The 19397-nt window shown below is 47.7% G+C and overlaps 1 protein-coding gene across 5 annotated transcripts in view; it reads left to right on the forward strand.

The window, feature by feature from the left end:
* The first annotated feature begins 223 nt into the window (after nt 1–223).
* Nucleotides 224–19397, forward strand: part of P4HA2 (prolyl 4-hydroxylase subunit alpha 2) — a 34988-nt gene continuing 15814 nt past the window's right edge. For all 5 annotated transcript variants that reach the window (XM_064161526.1, XM_064161522.1, XM_064161521.1 and 2 more), the window contains exons 1-8: nt 224–327; nt 6896–6995; nt 9249–9345; nt 11316–11467; nt 12911–13048; nt 15089–15328; nt 18078–18286; nt 19169–19345. In XM_064161526.1, the coding sequence (XP_064017596.1) occupies nt 6914–6995; nt 9249–9345; nt 11316–11467; nt 12911–13048; nt 15089–15328; nt 18078–18286; nt 19169–19345 (1095 nt within the window). In that variant the 5' untranslated portion in view covers nt 224–327; nt 6896–6913. The remainder of the gene's footprint in view (nt 328–6895; nt 6996–9248; nt 9346–11315; nt 11468–12910; nt 13049–15088; nt 15329–18077; nt 18287–19168; nt 19346–19397) is intronic.

A 19397-nucleotide genomic window follows, 5' to 3' on the forward strand; every position in this document is an offset into this window, starting at 1 on the left:
GGTTTCACCTCCGTTCCTCAGGGCAGGCATTGGAAAGGGCTGGCTAAGGAAGCGGTGGAGTAACCATCCCTGGAGGTGCTCAAAAAATGAGTAGACGTGGCACTGTGTGACATGCTGTGGTGGTCGTGGAGGTTGGACTTCACCAGCTTAGAGGTCTTTTCCAAACTGAGTGATTCTGGGCTTTCCCATTTCTGTAATAAAATGCCTCACTCTTCAATTTTACAGGTGCTCAGAGTGTGAAGCTGAGCTGAGAGGCCACCACAGCCATCCTCACCAGGGTAACGCTTCAGCTTCCTGCCATTTAAGACCTAGGCAATAATCCCACAGGTACGTTGTAAATGTGTGTGGCAACCGATAACTGCTGCTCATCTTTTGCAAGCCGTTGTGAATGGGCATTGCTGTGGCACTAACACACAACTTTTGCTTCTTGCTTGAGCCAGAATTCTTTATTAAATCCTTTTTTTTCACGTGGCTAATCATACTGGGAGGCAGGAGCTGTGAGCATGTCCATGCATTTCAAAGGCAGTAACAGCAGAGGGGGCACGGCTTACCCCTTGGTGCAAGAAGCCTTGCAGTCTAGGTTTAAGTCAGGAATCCAGTTCTGGTTGGAATTTCCATGCTGTGCATGTTGGCAAACTTCCCAAGCAGCATGCTGTAAACATGGATGTTTTTCCTCTGACTAGTTGTGATTTGGGGGTATGGTTTTCTATATGTCTGAGGAATGAGAATGCAGAGTAGGCTGTGGCTGTGCTCTTAGAATCGAGCCCCACGTCTTCAGTAAGGGCAGGGACTTTCTGGAGGGGGTGCAGCAAAGGGTTACAGAGGCAGTGAGTGAAGTAGAACTTCTCTCATGTGAGGAAAGATGGAGAAAATTTGGGCTGCTTGGTCTGGAAAAGAGCAGTCTGAGGGGGGAATCTCATCAGTGGTGATCAGTGCTTAAAGGGTGGGTGTCAGAAGGATAGTGCTAAGTCCTTTTCTCAGTGGTGCCCTGTGGAAGAACAAGGGTTAGCAAGCACCATCTTGAACATAGGAAGTTCCATCTAATCATGAGGAGAACTTCATTAATTTAAGGATGTTGGAGCACTGGAACAGACAACCTGGAGAGGCTGTGGAGTCTCCATCTGTGGAGACATTTGAAGTCTACCTGGAAGTGTTCCTGTGTGACCTTTAGGTGTACCTACCTTGGCCAGGAATTAGACTGGATGATTTCCAGAGGTCCTTTCCAACCTCTGCCCTTCTGTGACTGATCCCTAAGATGTCAGATTTTAAAGTGGTGGTGTGAAGTGAAACACTTCACTATCAATACACCTTTTTAGGTTTCATACAGGATTTCATTAATGCAGCATGAGCATATGGAAGGTTAAGTACCACAATGTACTAAAATTCTGGGCTTGGCACAGTAAAATGCACCCCGAATTCTAATGCTGAAAACCAAGTTCCAGTGGGAAGAGCACCAGCAATGTGTTGCTGTGCTGTCTTTGTAAGCAGGGTGGGATTTGACTCTGGGCTGCTTCACATGGGATGAGTTTGCAGATGCTGTGGAGTAAAATGCAGGTAGATCTGCTGTGCCTTCAGTGGGCATCAATTTTGGTGCCTGCTGGAATGTGGGAGAAATATTCTTTGCTGTGGCTTTTCAGAAAGAAGCTGTTGGGAGCTAATCAAAATGATCATAGCTCGATGTAAACATGATGAAGAGGGTTTTTTTTTTCCCTGTGAGGGTGACAGAGCACTGGAACAGGCTGCCTGTTGGGTTGTGAAGTCTCCCTGTCTGGAGATAAAGACCTGCCTGGATGTGTTCTTGTGTCATTTGCTATAGGTGATCCTGCTCTGGCAGGGGGGGTTGGATTGGATGGGCTTTCAAGTTTCCTTCCAGCCCCTAACCTTCTGTGATTCTAGATGATTATTCTAACAAAGGATAGCAGCAGGCATTCTGCTTCAGAAGCAGCAGGTGCAGTTGTGCATGGATGTGCTGTGTCCTTGGTAAAGCATGTGAATGAACAGCTTTTCCTCCTTTCCTTCTGGCTCTCCTTGAGAAACACCAGGCAGTCAGATAGTGTGATTTGCTAGGCAATTAAAATTGTTTTCAGCTGCATGTTTAAAACCTTTGGCAAGAAAGGTAGTAATGTTGGCATGAGCTGCTCTGAGTGATAGATCCAATGTGTATGGGAAAGGGGAGTTGGGAATCAGTCATTTGGTGATGGAGAGATGAGAACTTGGGAGGAGGCACTTGGTATTGAGAGGAACAAAGACTTTGGTGTCTGCCTGGGGAGGATTGAGAGATGGCTGTTTGTAGCAAGGTGACTAACTGTATGCTGTGTTGGTGGTGGTGTGAATCAGAGTTGCTTTGGTTAGAAGAAGCCTTTAAGATTAAGTCTAAGCATTAACCTAGCACTTCCAGGTCGCCACTAAACTGTGTCCCTCAGCACCACATCTACACAGCTTTTCAGTCTCCCCTGAGGCAGCCTGTTCTAGGACTTCACAACACTTTTGAGGAAGAAGTTGTTCTTCGTGTCCCACCTAAACCTCCCCTGGTGCAACCTGAGGCTGTTTCCTCTTGTCCTGTTGCCTTGTTCCATGGGACAAGAAACCAACCGGATGAGCCCTTATTTGCCATTGGAATGGGCTGCCCAGAGAGGTGGTGGAGTTGCTGTCCCTGGAGATGCTCTAGAAAAGACTGGATGAGGGACTTAGTGCCATGGTCTAGTTGATTGGACAGGGCTGGGTGCTAGGTTGAACTGGATGAGCTTGGAGGTCTCTTCCAATGTGGTTGATTCTATGAACCTCCATCTGGCTCCAACCTTTCAAGCAATTGTGGAGAGTGATAATCCCACTATAAAGTTCAAAATGTGACAGTGTGGTCTGAGTAGGGCCATCATAGTTCTTCAGATCCAAAGGTTTTTGGATTAGAGGGCTGTCTGAACATTGGAGCATCCTAGTTCACGTGGCCAATGAATTTTTGGCCTTGAATTGCTGCTTTAAAACTCTTCAGCCAATGGTGAAGGTTTGAATTAGGCAATTCTTAGGATAAAATGGTTCCCTTAGTATTTAATCGTTTTAAAATGCTTTTGAGGCTGCCATCATGTGTCAGACAGCTCCTGGCTCATGTGTCAGACTAATCTGCAAGGCTTGAAATGCTGCTACAAGCTGCTTTTTATGGTTGCTTTTCTTTGAGGTAGTGAGAGAAGCTCTTCCTTGGCAACACCCTGAAAATCTGTTTACAATTCAGCCCATCTTTTGACTCTAAAAACATATGAGCAATCTCACAGGTTTTTGTTTGCAGTTTTCCAGTGAAGTATCTTGTGAGCCTTATCCACAGCCATCAAGACTGATGGCAAGTTGTTGCCTGCTTTTGAGGCTCCACTGTTTGTGGAGGGGGAAGAGGATGAAGGCAGCTGCAGTCAGTTGAGCAGTTCTTGCTGTCTGCATGCAGAAAGACAGTGTGTGGAAGGCACTGGCATGTGGAGAAACCCCAGGCCAACCTGTCTGATCCAGGAGTCCAGCCTCAAATTGCTGGTGGAGGGCAGAGCAGTCTTCAGAGCTTGGCATGTAGGCACTCACTGGCTGTGCTAAGATCCCATCTTTGGTCTGAGGGGACCCCCACCTGGCTTCAACTCCCTTTCAGATAGTTGTAGCAAATCAGAAGATCTCCTCTCAAGCCATCTTTTCTCCTGAACAAGTGAAGCAGTGGTGGAAGTGCTGCTTCTGGAGATACATGGCAGTAAGACACCTGTGCTAACAGCATTTGATATAGCCTGATAAGCTGGGGCAGTTCATTTATAGCCGTGGGCCACCTCATAGCCCCAGCTGAGGACAAAATTACCTGCTGGGGAGGATTTTGCAGCCCAAGGCTAGATTGAGCTCTGTTTAGTCTGCTGCTGAGGTATGTCACTGATCTAACTTACAAGGGAATCCAAAATTCACCTGTCCAGCATTGATGCCGCCTTCATTTGGAGATGATTGGCAAGGCCACACCTTGAATACTGGACTCAGTTTTGGGCCTGTCACCCCAAGAAGGACATTGAGGTGTTGAAGTGAGTTTAGAGAAAGACAAAAAAGCTGGTGAAGGGTCTAGAGAACAGGACTAGTGGGGACCAGCTGAGAGAGCTGAGGTTGTTCAGCCAGGGGAAAAGGAGGCTGAGGAGGGACCGTCTCACTCTCTACAACTCGTTGAAGTGAGGTTGGAGTCAGATGGGGGACTGGTGTCTTCTTCTCCAGTATCAGGTGATAGGACAAGAGCAAATGGCCTGAAATTGTGCCAGGAGAGGTTGGGTTGGAGATTAGGAGCCATTTCTTTGCTGCAGCAGTAGTCAGGGATTGGCACAGGCTGTCCAAGGAGATGGTGGAGTTGCATTCCTGGAGGTGTTAAAGAAACCTGTGGCTGTGGCACTTGAGGACATGGTTTTTAGTGGCCATGGTGATGTTGGGTTGAAGGTTGGACTCAATGATCTTGAAATGCTTTTCCAACCAAAACAAGTCTGAGTCTAAGATGCTGTCCAAAACAAGGCAGGAACGGAGGTGGCATTTGTCCTATGCAGGCTTCTGTCCCTTCTGTGACTCTCTGGGGATACCACACTGGCTGTGTGAATACTCTTATGGCTGAGGTAGAAGGTGCTGATGTCCCTTCTGCCTCTTACCCTGGCTGTCAGCAGAGGCTGGGCATGCATCCGTGTGAGTCGGCGCAGGTGCTGCCCAGGAGCGTGGTTCCAGCGGCGCAGCCAGCCTCCTGGGCTTCCTTGTTCCTGCTGCTCTTGCCAGCAGCAGCTGTGAGAAGAACGTGTACAAGCGACTTGAGAGGGCTGCAGCCAGGTGTCCTGCTTGTTCCAGTGAGAGCTGCTCCCCTGCTTACTGAGCTCTCTGTTTGTTGACTCGAGTAAATCTGAGTAGGCTGTTCAGGACCTGCTGTAAAGACAAGCTGCTAGCTGCTGTAAGTGTTCTTCTTGGCAGGTCTCCTCAGCCGTGGGAGAACATGGTGAGGAGGTGAAGGGTGGAGAGTGTAGACTCATGTTGCTTTCACTGGAAAATTCCCTTGTAATTGTTTTGCCAGGCTGTGTGTAGTGCATCCAAAGAAATCCACTCTGTGAGACAATGACAGACTCTGCAGATGGGGCAGTGGAGGCTCCACAGATCCAAAGCAATGCACTTCCCAAGTGCTGCTGCCTTGCTGTGCCTTCTGCTGCATCATTTACTGTGGCTGCCAGCGTTGGCAGAGCTCGGCGTGGGCTGATTCATTCAGCTCTGCTCCGTTCTCACGTTACCCCTCTATGAGTTCTGAACTGGCTTCAACGAGCAGTTGGGGACTATGTGGTTTGCAGGAGGGGGGGTGGGAAACAGAAGGGAAAGGAGAAGGCTCCTTGTGACGCTGCGAGACGTTTTCCTGCTGACTCATGCTCCGCAGAGCATGTGGGAAGTGTTTCTGATTCCTGATGCAGCCTTTGCAAGCGGTCAGCAGAGTGATTCCAGCACAGTCCTCATGCCACATGGTAGAAGTAGCTCTGTTCTCTGCTGGGTGATCATGTCTTGAGTCAGCACTAACCTGTCACTCTGGTATCACTGAGGCTGGTCTGTGGTACCAGGGATGTCAGCTGAGGGTGAGGGTTTTATCGTGCTGCGGGCTTGGAAAACACAGAAGGAAAGGGCAACGTCCACCTTTCACCTTCTGTCTTGTGTTGTGGAGGCCAAAGGAGGTGATCACCTAGAGTTGCCATAGAATTATCATAGAATCAGCCCGGTTGGAAGAGACCTCCAAGCTCATCCAGTCCAACCTATCCCCCAGCCCTATCCAGTCAACCAGACCATGGCACTAAGTGCCTCATCCAGTATTCTCTTGAACACCTCTAGGGATGGTGACTCCACCACTTTCCAGGGCAGCCCATTCCAATGCCAATCACTCTCTCTGGGAAGAGCTTTCTCCTAACATCCAGCCTACACCTCCCCTGGCACAACTTGAGACTATGTCACCTTGTTCTGTTGCTGGTTGTCCTCTACCTTGACTGCCAGTGTGGCTTTCCCCTCTCTGCCCTTGCTGGGCTCTGCTCTCAGAAACGTGAGTCAGCTCTCAGGCTCCATCTCCAGGGGCTGGGCTTTGAAGCAGGCACAGCTTTGAAACCAGAAGTCATGAGTGCTGTGCCCAGAGGCCAGTGTGTTGGCATGATGCATCTTGAATAAGCAGAGCTGGAAATTTCTCTTTCAGCTTTTCCAATCATCTCTGCCACTTCCACTCTACAAAATTCTCTGCTTCTCCCTTTGGCCTTCTCACTCTTTCTGCTTCTGGACAGCTTTTATAGGACTGAATGTCACAGGATGCTGCAAGTCTGACCAGTTCATTTGAACCTTTGTTTTTATTGGAATGTAAGACACCTTCAAGCACTTCTGTTTTCCAGCTGGGGTTATACATGATGTGGAAGGTATTTTGCTGCCCTTGCAGAGGATCTTGTCCTCACCCTGTGGATAATGTATTGCTTCACTTCTGCCACGTAGACCTTATGGGCTGCACTATATTCCCTATGAATCCCATCTGAGACTGCTAACACACAGCTACTGTTGGCTGAAGAGGGCTTTTTGGCCAAGCTCTGTGGATTAGGATTCAGTTCTTCAGGACCTAAATAATTTGGTGAGACACTGGAACAGGTTGACCATGGAGATTGTGGATGCCCCATCCTTGAAGCTGTTCAAGGTCAGGTTGGATGAAACCTTGAGCAACCTGGGCTAGTGGGAGATTTCCCTTCAGGAGGTTTAAACTTCAAGGAACTAGATGGTCTTTAAGGTCCCTTCCAACCCAATCCATTCTGTGAGGTTTATGAACTTTCAGAAGGGTCAGATGGCTGAAGATTAATGCCCTGTGGGTTGTTTTCTCAGAACTAAGTTAATAACTTCTTTTCCTTTTAATTTGTTACAGGGTTGAACTGTTTGGAAGATGAAGCAGTGGCTGCAGCTGCTGTTCTTTCCCTGTGTTTCCTTGATCTGGCACACAGAGGCAGAGTTCTTCACCTCCATAGGTACGGAAATCTCCAATCTGTGATGCTGTGCTGCAGCTAATATGATTGCTCAAACTGCCCAAGTTTACAGCTGAAGCATGTAGCTTTCTTACTCTAGCCCTATCAAACACTATCTGCATCTGGGGAAGACCGTCTGGGAAGTTGTCTGGTGGAAAAGAGCCCAGGGGTGTTGGTCAGCAGCTGGCTAAAGATGAGCCAGTGTGCCCGGGTAGCCATGAGGGCCAACAGTGTTGTGGTGTGGTCAGAAGTGGCAGTGATGGGATTGTATTCAGCACTGGTCAGGTTGCTTCTTAACTACTAGGATCAGTTTTGGGCTTCTCACTTCAAGAAGGACATTGAGGTGGTGGAGCTGATCCAGAAAAGGGAAAAAAAGCTGGTGAAGGGTCTGGAGAGCAGGGCTGGTGAGGAGCAGCTGAGGGGACTGAGGTTGTTCAGCCTGGACAAAAAGGAACCTGAGTGGAGACCACCTGGGTGTCTACAACTCCCTGAAAGGAGTTCAAAGCCAAGTGGGGGTTGGTCTCTTCTCCCAAGGAATAAGCAACAGGACAAGAGGAAATGGCCTCAAGTTGTGCCAAGGGAGGTTTCAGTTGGACTTGAGGAACAGTTTCTTCCCCAAAGGGTTGTCAATCCCTGACCCAGACTGCCCAGGCCGGTGGTGGAGTCCGAATCCCTGGAGGGGTTTCAAAGCTTTGTAGATGTGGTGCTGAGGGCAGTGACCTGACAGTGCTGGGTTAACAGTTGGACTCTGGTCTTAAAGATCTTTTCTGTAATTCCATGTCTAGGAAAATCAGCCTTTCCACATCCTTCATGCTGTTCTGCATTGCAGTCTTCATCCGTTCCCCCTGTTAGGGGTATTAGAGGTTGATTAACTTCAACAGGCTGCTCTCCAGACTGCTTTGAGCTCTGTTTTGGAGGGGCAAAACTCCCTGTGGTTTATTTTGCAGCGTTGTGTGAAAGGGCTCAAGAGTTCCACTGCCACCCTCCAGTGCTTGTTCCTGTGCTCTGGAATCACCAGGACACTTTTTTAGCTCCATGTGCATTATTTAACTCTCTTTCTTTTTTCCCCTCTCTAAATTAAATAGCTGTTGTCCAGACTTACTGTGAGGGATCACCTTTTTTCTACATTCACCTATTCCCAAACCTCTCCTAACTGAGAATAGCACTGCCTGCTGACTTCCATCTGCTTAATCATGCCTCACTCATAATTACTCTGGAATGCTGAAACTAAAGCTGTGGCTGCGCTTAGAAATCTCATCCGGCCTTTGAAAAGCAGAGTTTGTCACTGCAATTAGGACTGACAGGCTGGCAAGTTCCACTGGTGCTAATCAGGAGAGTGTGTGTGTGACTCCCTAAACATGAGCATGAAATTCCTCTCTACCTCCTGTTAGGTTGTTTCCACAGTTACCCTTACTGAGAAGCTGTGGTTTCAAGTGATGCCAATGATTAGACAATTTATTGGTGTGACCTAATCTGTAGCCGTATGTAGAGCAGATGCTTTGGCAACTGTTTGGATCCTTCAGTGCTTTGACTCAATTAATGTCAAGTCTTTCTTTTGCTGCTCTTCCTTACAACTGCAATGCTAAAAGTAATTCAGAGGCAGTGGAAAGGTCACAGCAAAGCTGCATTGTTGAGACACTCCAAGAAGGACTTTGTGAGGTCTGGAGCAGGTTGAGAGAAGAGCAATGCAACTGGTGAAAGGTCTGGAGAATGGGTCTGGTGAGGAGGAGCTGGGGGTGGTGAGCCTGGAGAAAAGGGGTTGAGTGGAGACTGTCTCACTCACTACAACTCACTGAAATGAAGTTGGAGTCAGATGGGGGATTGAGCTCTTCTTCCCCACTATCAGGTGATAGGACAAGAGCAAATGGCCTGAAATTGTGCCAGGAGAGATTTAGGCTGGAGATGAGGAGAAAATTCTTCCTTTCAGAAGTGGCCAGGATTGAAACAGGCTGCCTGGAGAGGTGAGGGAGTCCCCATCCCTGGAGCTGTTCAAGAAATGTGTGGCCATGGCACTTAGGGACATGGTTTAATGGCTGGAGTGGTGTTGAGTTGACGATTGGACTTACAGGTGTTGAAGTTGAGGGTTCACCAGCCTCTTGAAGGATTTAAATGCCAGGTCTGCATGGATCATAGCTTCTGTGGGTCGGTCCTTGGAGTGCACTACACATGCTTAACTTGTCTGTTCTTTGTGTGGTCTGTCTTTGCTGCTGGAATTTGTTCCTTGGAGGTGTGATTAACCCTTGGGTCATGTTTTAGGTCAAATGACCGACCTGATCTACGCAGAGAAAGACTTGGTGCAGTCATTAAAGGAGTATATCCGAGCAGAAGAGAGCAAGCTTGCTCAGATTAAAAGGTAAAGAGAGGATTTCTTGCAGACTGGCTTCTCTGTGCCCAGCTCCACCATGCCTGTGTCACCACTCTTTGTTGCTAGACCTTACTGGCATTTCCTCAGCAGCTCACCATGGTGAGCCCATAGGTGCTAACTTGGTTGTGATTTATCCCTCTAAACCTGCAGACAAGGGACCTTATTTCAGGTGGTGTTCAGTCTTTGCTTGTTTAGAAGCTGTTGTCTGCTGGGCCCTTGCCACTTCTCCCTGTCCTTGTGTCACAGTGCTCCTGTGGAGAAGACAGTAGTCATGTCAGAGGAGCCTTGTTCTTGTGGGTTAAACACCTGTGAGTGTCCTGCTCTGTGCTAGCTGTTTCACAGCATCAGCACTGCTTACAGGAGCAAAAAGTGCCACCTACTTTTACTGGAGCACACACTCCAAACCCCTGAGATCCTTCCCACTTTGGGTTTGCCCTCAGGGACACTTCTCCTGCCTTGTGCTGTCACCAGGTCAGTGACTGGAGAACATCTCAGGTGTTAACCTGTTTGCTTAGATCCTTTGGAAGGCTCTGTCTGACAACCAAAATTGTCTGTGTCCCTTAGGAAGCTTGTTAATACTTCTCTAGCTGCAAGTAGTATTTAATGGGGCATGACACTAAAACAGTCTAAAGGAAGTCCAGGTTCAGAGGAGCTGAGTGCCAATAAATGGAGCCAAGCTTCCCAGAGAGCTGCTCAACTCTGGGCTCTGTGTGGCACTTTGATCTCCCTTTTGTGGGGTGTAGGGTGGGGACAGGGCATTGAAATTAGATGAATTGCTTGTCACTTGCCTGCACAAATATTTATGCCTCTAAGCTGTTCTTGGGAAGAGGAGATTGCTTTGCTTTTCCTCAAGTGTTGGTAGAATGGTTTGGGTTGGAAGGGACCTCTAATGATTATCCAATTCCAAGCCTCTGCCATAGACAGGGGCACCTCCCACTAGAACAGGTTGCTCAAGGCTGGGTCTAGCCTAGGCTCAAACACCTCCAGGGAAGGAGTATCCACAGCCTCCCTGGGCAACCTGTTCCATCATCTCCTCACCCTCACCGGAAAGAATTTCTTCCTGATCTCCAGTCTCAATCTGCCCTCTTCCAGCTTCAGTCCATTGCCCCTTGTCAAAAGTCCCTTTCTGAACCTGATTGTTAGTCAAGATGTTTTTACTGATGTGCAAGTGTGCAGTGTGCTAAGTTTTCATCTACTTGTATTTTGGTATACTTTATAAGCAAAAGTATTCTACCCCTGTGATGTCTGAGCCCTTGCAACCTGCTGTTGTAAAGCAGATGAAGATGGAGCCAGACTCTTCTCAGTGGAGCCCAGTGATGGGACAAGGGGCAGTGGGCACACACTGGAAGCCAGAAGGTTCTATCTGAACAGGAGGAGAAACTTGTTTGGTATGGGGGTGTTGGAGCCCTGGAGCAGGCTGCCCGGAGAGGTTGCGGAGTCTCCTCTGGAGAGATTCCAGCCCCCCACTGGCCATTGTGATCCTGGGCAAGCTGCTGTGGGTACCCTGCTTTAGCTGGGGGAGGTTGGACTGGATGATGTCCAGAGATCCTTTCCAACCTGGAGTTCCAGGATTCTGTGATCTCACTGTTTTCTGAAGTGCAGTATGCTGCAAACTGGTGGCTAAGACTCATGGCAAGTGAGATACCTACCACTGCAGTGAGGTTTCAAATAGTAATCAGGGAAACAAATTATTTCTGAAAGAAAAAGAATTGTAGTTAAGAAGTCAGTTATACTTTGTCCTTGTGAAGCTGAAACCTTGAAAACTGATTATAGTAGTGAAAGGAGCAATAAATTGACTCTAGCTGTGTCATTAGGATGACTTCAGGTGGAGGAAGTGTTCATAAGCTCTGCTTAGCCTGAGGCGTGTGCTTCTCATTCTGCTTTGGCAGGGATGTTGGACTAGATGATCTCTAGAGGTCCCTTCCAACCCCTAACATGCTGTGATTCTGTGATTCCAGCTGGGCTGAGAAAATGGATCTTCTGACTAGCAAATCAACCTCTGATCCTGAAGGGTACCTGGCACATCCTGTCAATGCATACAAGCTGGTGAAGCGTTTGAATACTGACTGGCCGGAACTGGAAAACTTAGTTCTTCAGGATACAACAAATGGTGAGGAGTTGCAGGGGAGCAGAGATCAGGAGGTCACTTCTTGTCCTCCTTGGAATGTGAAAGCTGCACACTCAACTGTGCTTTAAATGTTATTGCCAAGTTTTGAAACTTTATTGCCTGGCCTCTTGTTGGTTTGGTACCCAAGTGATTGAAGGTTGGCACTGAAACATCTCGAGGCTCCAGCTCTTCTCTCTTAGCCCTGTTACAGCCCAAGCTGTTAGGGGAAAAGGGAAGACTAAGCCAGAGTAACAACTGATTTACATCTAGTCTTGAGCTTTATGTTCCTTTTATGTAAGAACTTGCTCATCTGCTTCCCCAGTCTGCTGCTTCTCTTGGTGATCTTTAACCATGTTCATCAGCAGACAAGATTTAAGGATCAAAATGCAGTGGGGAGTGAATTGCTGAAGGAATTCTTACCAGCCTCAGCATAAACAGTTGGAACATGTTGCAGTCAGCCTGTTGGTAACAGGGAAATACACAACTGCTGTCTGTAAACCTGTCTTAAATCAAATGTTTCCAGCCCTAATTGTTGTTTTTGCATCACATTGTCAAAATGTGTGCTTGAATTTGCTTTTTTTTTTTAGAATACAGGTTTATTTTTACTGGCCCCTTTGAAAAGAAAGGAAGAGAAGCTATGTTTTTGGGCAGAACATTGCATGTTTTCCCTTTCTGCATATGTTCAAGTTTAGACACTTGGAAGCTTACCCCAGCCAAGATATTTTTATTGCCTTTTGGAATAGTTTTCCTATATGGAAATAAAATACTTGATTCTGTTGAACTCTTCTGTCTTTAATTCTATTTCTAAAAGCTTCCCTTTCCAGTTCTGCTTGCTGCATGAGTGGAAATGGCCTGGTGGTTTTCTTTCAGCTCATTGCCCCCTCTCTGCCCCACCAAGCTGCTTAATAAGTTTATGTACTGCATTTAATTTTCTCAGTGCCACCTGGTTTTACTTGCCAGGTTTGAAAACCTCTTACTTAATAAGGTCCAACCACTACTTAAGGAAACCTGGATCAAGGTCTCTTCCTTGAGCTGAGAGGTGAAAAGCTCTTGTGGCTTTACAGAGCCTGAAATGATTCTCCAGTGCTGTGCTCTGCAGTTGTCTCTGGGGATATTGAAAGAGAGCTGACGAAATCCATTAAGTCTCCATGCCAGAAAGAGACATGACAGGAAAATGAGGCTCATTAACTTCACATTATGCTTCAGTAATTGTGTGGCAGGAGACAATTGAGGGGGTTTAGTTATTTTCCTTTATCTTCTGCTGCCTTTCTTGAAAGGGACCAGCCAGGAAAGTTTTTATAAGTTGAGAGTCTGAAAAGAGGCTTTAAATCTGGATGATTTGAACCTCAATTCCCAAAACAAAGCAGATGTTTCCTCTTCTGTGCTAATCTGGTGCTGATACTTACTTAGACTCTGGCAGTAACATCTTTCCCTCTCACTGCAAAGGCTTTATTGCAAATCTTACAATTCAGCGGCAGTTTTTCCCGACTGAAGAAGATGAGACTGGAGCAGCAAAGGCTCTGATGCGCCTGCAGGACACCTACAAGCTGGATTCTGAAACACTCTCTCGTGGAAATCTGCCAGGTAAGTGCAGGAGGGTCTCCTCTGCCTTAAAAGGGAGTGGTAGCACCCTCAAACTCTCTCCAAAAGTCCATTTTCAGTAGTGAGGCAGGACTGCGGTGCTGGGGGTCCATGTGATGTAGATGCATGAGGGTGTATTGACTTGGGCACTTGGAGAACAGCTTTGAGGCTGTCACCATCTGGTCTACACTGATCAGCTCCAGCATAATTTTTCAAGATTAGTATTGCTTTAAAGGAAAATGCTCATTTTTTTTCTGTAATCTCTGTACCAAAACTACAAGGGAGGACACATTTTCTTGTGCAAGCAAATACCGTGGGTACTTCTGTCCCCGGGAGCAAAGGAGCCAAGGGAAGGAGGTCTCCTGTAGCTCATGGCTCTGATGGCCCTTGCAAAGCTTTGACTCTCTTCTTGTTTGCTGTGGTCTTCCCCTGAGACATCAATTGAAGCACTTTGCCCTCTGGAGGCTACAAAGATGCTGAGGGCGCTGGGATGTTTCTATGAGAAGGAAAGGCTGAGAGCCCTGGGGCCCTTGAGCCTGGAGAAGAGCAGCCCCAGAGGGGATCTGATGAATGCTCAGCAAGAGATAAAGGGTGGGGGGGCAAGAGGATGGGGCCAGACTGTTGTCAGTGGTGCCCAGAGACAGGACAAGAAGCACAAACTGCAATCCAGAAGGTTCCATCTGAACAGGAGGAGAAAATTCTTTGGGAGGGTGCTGGAGCTCTGGAGCAGGCTGCCCAGAGAGGTTGTGGGGTCTCTTCCTGTAGAGATTCCAGACCCACCTGAATATTGTGATCTTGGGTAAGCTGTTGTAGATGCCTCTGCTTTAGCAGGAGGCTGGACTGGATGATCTCCAGAGGTCCCTTCCAACCCCCACCATGCTGGAATTCTGTTCTCTGGGAAATAGTGACTAATGGGTTTAGCTAGAGACGTTTTGGAAGGTGCAGAGATGTGTTGGGATGCTTCATTGCTCTGGCAGCCAAGTCCTGATGAGTGTTTGTTGCTGCTGCTTGTGAGAGACTCAGTGAAGCAGGTTATGGTTGCTAGCAACACGCTGTTTACAAACTGAATAGGCTTCGTTCCAGTGTGGGTAGATGAGCTGACAAAACAGTTTGGGTGATTATCTGTGGGTTATTAACAATAAACTGAGCATGAAGTCTTGTCTGTGCATCTGCTGAACTGGAAACCAGTGCACAGTTAGTGAGTGGATGCCCAGTTTGTATAAGTAACCATCAAGTTGCTTATGCACAAGTTTACATCTCACATCTTAGGCTTCAGTGTTCCTCTTACCAGTGTTAATTTGTAGGTTCAGTGAAACCTGTGAAGCTGTTTGTCTGCCTTGCTTCTGTCTTGCCACTGCTTTCTGTGGTTAACTCCCCCTTGATCCCCAAAGAAACTATGCCACAGAACTATGAACTTTAATTCTGGAAGTGACGAGTTTGGTGCAGAACCCAAATCAAATACTGTCAAAGTGCTGTCTTCCAGAAGCCTTTTAGGTGATAAAAATGTGTATTTATAGATCACAGAATGGGTTGGGAGAGAACCTAAAGATATCTAGCTCCAACCCTCTGCCATGGGCAGAGACACCTCCCACTAGCCCAGGTTGCTCAAGGCCTCATCCAACCTGGCTTTGAATGCCTCCAGGAAGGGGATATCTGCAGCCTTCCTGGGCAACCTGTTCCAGTGTCTCACCACACCCACTGGAAAGAATTTCTTCCCAGCCTCCAGTCTAAATCTGCCCTCCTCGAGCTTCAGTCCTTTCCCTCTCATCCTATTACAGCAAGCTCTTGTGAAAGGCTCCTTCTCAGCTGTATTTTAAGCCCTCTCATGTACTGGAAGGCTGCTGTGAGATCTACTGAACAATCCAAACTCTCAGCCTGCTCCCACTAGGGAGGTGCTCCAGCCCTCTGATCATCTTCATGGTCCTCCTCTGGACCTGCTCTAGCAGCTCCATGTCCTTCCTGTGATTTTCTCAGTGTTACCCATGTATCAGAAGACAAAAGTGTTTCTGGGTGGATTACTTAAAAGCATCTCTTTGTTTTTAGGAGCAAAATACAGATCCACTTTGACAGTAGGTGACTGCTTTGGCATGGGGAAGACTGCTTACAACGATGGGGACTACTACCACACAGTGCTGTGGATGGAGCAAGCCCTGAAACAACATGATGAGGGGGAGGATACAACAGTCAGCAAAGTGGAGATCCTCGATTATCTCAGCTATGCTGTGTTTCAGTTTGGGGATTTACACAGAGCTGTGGAGCTCACCAGACGTCTGATATCCCTTGGTAAGCAAAAAAACCCTCCACCTCTTCCAGTGCTGGAGAATGGTGCCAGCAGCAGAGCCCTGTGCAGTCATGGCCCACCCATATTGGTGAGCTGAGTGCATGATCTCCTGCCAGAGGACATGGAATTAAACACAGGGCCTGGAGGAAAAAAATCCTGTCTAGTTATGCATGAGGTAGTATAGGTGAGGGGTTGAAAGCAGTTCTGCAGAGAAGGATCTGAGAATGCTGGTGGACAAGTTCACCATGAGCCAGCAATGTGCATTTGTGGCCAAGAAGCCTCATGGTCTCCTAGGGGTGCATGCAGAAGAGTGTGGCCAGAAGGTCAAGGGAGGTTCTCCTCTATCTCTAATCTGGAGTCCTGGCTCTAGTTCTGGACGGCTCTGTTCAAGAGAGACAGGCAACTACTGCAGAGTGTCCAGTGGATCACAGGATGTTAGGGGTTGGAGGGGAGCCAAAGAGATCATTGAGTCCAACCTCCCTGCCACAGCAGGACCACACAATCTAGCTCAGGTCACACAGGAACGCATCCAGACAGGCCTTGAAAGGCTCCAGAGAAGGAGACTCTATAGCCTCTCTGGAGAGCCTATTCCAGTGCTCTGGGACCCTTACAGTGAAGAAGTTGCCCCTTGTGTGGAGGTGGAACCTCCTGTGCTGTAGATTCTGTCCATTGCTCCCAGTAGAGGCTACAGAGATGCTGAGGGGCCTAAAGCATCTCTCTGAGGAGATGGTTTCAGGGTTGTCTCAAGTGAAAATCAAGTGTACCATGGACTTGGGCAGAGTGCTGCACCTTCTGTGAAGTCCTGCTGACTTCACATCTTCCTCTTCTACTCAGTGCAGGTGCTCTGATGCTAGAAGTATGCTCTGCCTGAGACTTAAATTAGTTTGGCTGTCCCCTCTGCCCTCTTCCTAGCTTTCTCTCAACTAAGCAAATAAGCACTGCTTCCTCTATGACTGCCTGCTTCCTGCACTGGGAAGGTTCGTCCTCCCCAGTTAGCATTAATACCTCCTGTTCTGTATATGTGTGATGGTTTAATCAGCTATGGTTCTTGGTTTAGATGCTAGCTGCATCCTGAGTGTGGGTGAAGCCTTTCTGTTGGGGAAAAAAATAGTTGCCTAATTTTTGCAGGCACTGGAGCTCAGATTAAAGTCTCCCAAGAGTAAGGATGTGTGTTAAGTCTAGCTCCCTCTGCACTGATAAGCTTCAGCACTGATAGCAGAATGCAAATGCTTATCAGCACCAAACAGTGGATCAGACTTGGCAGTCCCTCTGGGAGCTGCAGCTTCCTCTGCTCTGGGTTCAGCTTCCTTATCTGGCCACTATTAACCTGTGCTCTGAGTGGTGACCTCAGTGGCCTTTGGGTTACTTAAATGAGAGAAACATAATAAGCTTGGAAAGGTCAGAAGGGAAAGAAACTATTCTAGGTGCTAGTGTCTGAAAACACTGGGAACTGTGCCTTCTTGCATGTGCTGGGTAAAGGTCTATGGATGCTGTTCAATGGTTCATAGAATGGTTTGGACTGGGAAGGACCTTCAAGATCATCTAGTTCCAACCCCCCTGCCATGGGCAGGGACACCTCTCACTAGCCCAGGTTGCTCAAGGCTTCATCCAACCTGGCATTGGACTTCTCCAGGGAGGAGACATCCACAGCCTCCCTGTGTAGCCTGTGCCAGTTTCTCCCTACCTTCACTGGAAAGAGTTTGTTCTTTATCTCTAGTCTCAACCTGCCCTCCTCAAACTTCAGTCTGTTCTCTCTTGTCCTGTCACAACAAGCCCTTGTAAAAAGTTCCTTGCCAGCTTCCTCTGAAGAAAAGAAGGCTGTTGTAAGATCTCCATGGAACCTTCTCTCTTGCAGGCTGAACAGCCCCAAATCTCTGAGCCTGTCCACACAGGGGAGGTGTTTCAGCCTTCTGACCACCTTCATGGTCCTCCTTTGCACCCAGTCCAGCAGTTCCATGTCTCTCATACCAACATAGTTCATAAATTGCTAATGATAGGTCCAGCGAGGTTCATGATTCAGGTTACCTTCTGTATAAATGTGTTGGACAGCTACAGATGATGCTGTGGGTGGGCTGCTAGATGTTAGATCCTTGGAGGAAGGCTTTGAGACTCAAGGCTGTGGCTGGAACTCCACAGTCCTTGCTCAAAGTGTGATGGTGCAGCATGGGTGAGAAGCATGGTGGAGGAAAGGGGTGTAAGAAGTAGATGAGCTCTATAATCTGCTCATCTAGGGCAGAAAGGGATAGGGGAGGTTTAGATTGGATATTAGAAGAAACTTCATCACTAAAAGGCACTATCAAACAGTGGAACAGGCTCCCAAGGGGACTGATTTAATCCTTATTCCCAGAGGTGTTTAAAAGCTGCAGAGGTGTGGTGCTGAGGGACATGGTTTAAGCCTAGATTTGGTAGAGTTTGGCGAGGTCTTTTCCAACTGAAACAATTCTATGGCTCTATAAAAGTTGAGAGAGCAGAGGGGACATCAGGACACAAATCTACTTTTATTCCTCTTTCTGGGATACAGGTGCTGTGATCAGGCTTCTCTTAAGACTCTCTCAGACTCTGCCTTCCTTCCCTCTGCACAGACAAACTTCCCAGTGCTGCTTTTCAGTGCAAACAGGAGCCAATGCCTTTGGTTGACTGGCAGTGCTTTAAGGGGAGAATTATGGCTGACTACAGACAAAGACTTGTTTATAGTAACAGTTCTTGAGGCTGTGTGAATCACTGCTGCTGTCTTTTTTTCTCCCAATGAAGACAGTACCCATGAGAGAGCAGGCAGCAATCTGCGGTACTTTGAGAAGCTGCTGGAGAAGGAGAGAGAGGAGGAGGAGAAAGAGAAGTCAAACAAGACCATGCCAACTACAGAACCAGTGGTGCAAGGTGGTGCTTATGAGAGGCCTCTGGACTACCTACCAGAGCGTGACATCTACGAGGCCCTTTGCAGGGGTGAAGGAGTGAAGATGGTAAGAGAAAGTCAGGACTCTGCAGGCTGTGCTCCCTTTGCATCAGGGTGATGGAGCTTGCTGGGAGGTTTTGCCTTCTGGGAGGCTGGTTTTTCAAGTGGAAATGAGAAGTAGTTTTGTCCAGGCTGAGATTTGTACCTTGTGACTTGGCCCCTTGTACCTTCAGGCAGAAAACCAGCTCTCAGCTGTGCCTGTTGAAGGCTGTTGAAAATTGGTCTCCTCTGCCTAGTCAACCATTTCAAATGCTGGCTGAAGCAATATGCCAGTAGGCTTTTTTCCACTGTGAGCTGGTTATACTTTGCCATCTTCTCAATCACACTGAGAGGTATATTCCTTCATGGGAATATACTCTGTTCACAGTATATTCCTTCTCTTTGCACCTTCAGACCCGTGTTTTGACCAGCCAGCCTCCAGTATCTCATCATATCATACAACTGGTTCTGTTGGGGAAGAGCTTTAAGATCCTTGAGTCTAAACTTCAACTTAAGACCACCATGGCCATCTCACAACAACCAGAACTTTAATTCTCAGTGCAGGGAAGGGAATCCATCTACTCCATCTGCAGAGTCTTCATTCTGTGAACCAGACTTCCCTTGCAGCTGGCTGTTTGTGTAGTTATGTCCTCAATCTGTAACTCATTATGGCTTAGCTCTTCTGAAACTGAGTGTTTCAGCTGTTGCTCAGTGGTATCCTGAGTGGCAAATGCTGGTTCATTTGCAGTAATTGCAGAATTACTTCATGCCTGCCTTTTTAGATGTGCTGGTCAGCTGATGGCTTTCCCAGTGTGTTTGGAGTGGAGCCTGTTTTGTTTTGCCTGGCCTGTTTTCAGTTCATGGAAAGTGGTTGAGCAAATGGTGGGGTTTGGTTTGGTTCTGCTTCCAGACACCTCGGAGACAGAAAAGGCTGTTCTGCAGGTACCATGATGGAAACAGAAACCCTCACCTGCTCATAGCTCCCTTCAAGGAGGAAGATGAGTGGGACAGCCCTCACATCGTCCGCTACTATGAGGTCATGTCTGATGAAGAAATAGAGAAGATCAAACAACTAGCCAAGCCAAAGGTAAGCTTCCCCTTCTTCCATCTCTCTGCCAACTGCTCATTCCCTGCTTCTG

The sequence above is a fragment of the Pogoniulus pusillus genome, chromosome 22 (assembly GCF_015220805.1).
Source record: "Pogoniulus pusillus isolate bPogPus1 chromosome 22, bPogPus1.pri, whole genome shotgun sequence".
NCBI lineage: Eukaryota > Metazoa > Chordata > Aves > Piciformes > Lybiidae > Pogoniulus > Pogoniulus pusillus.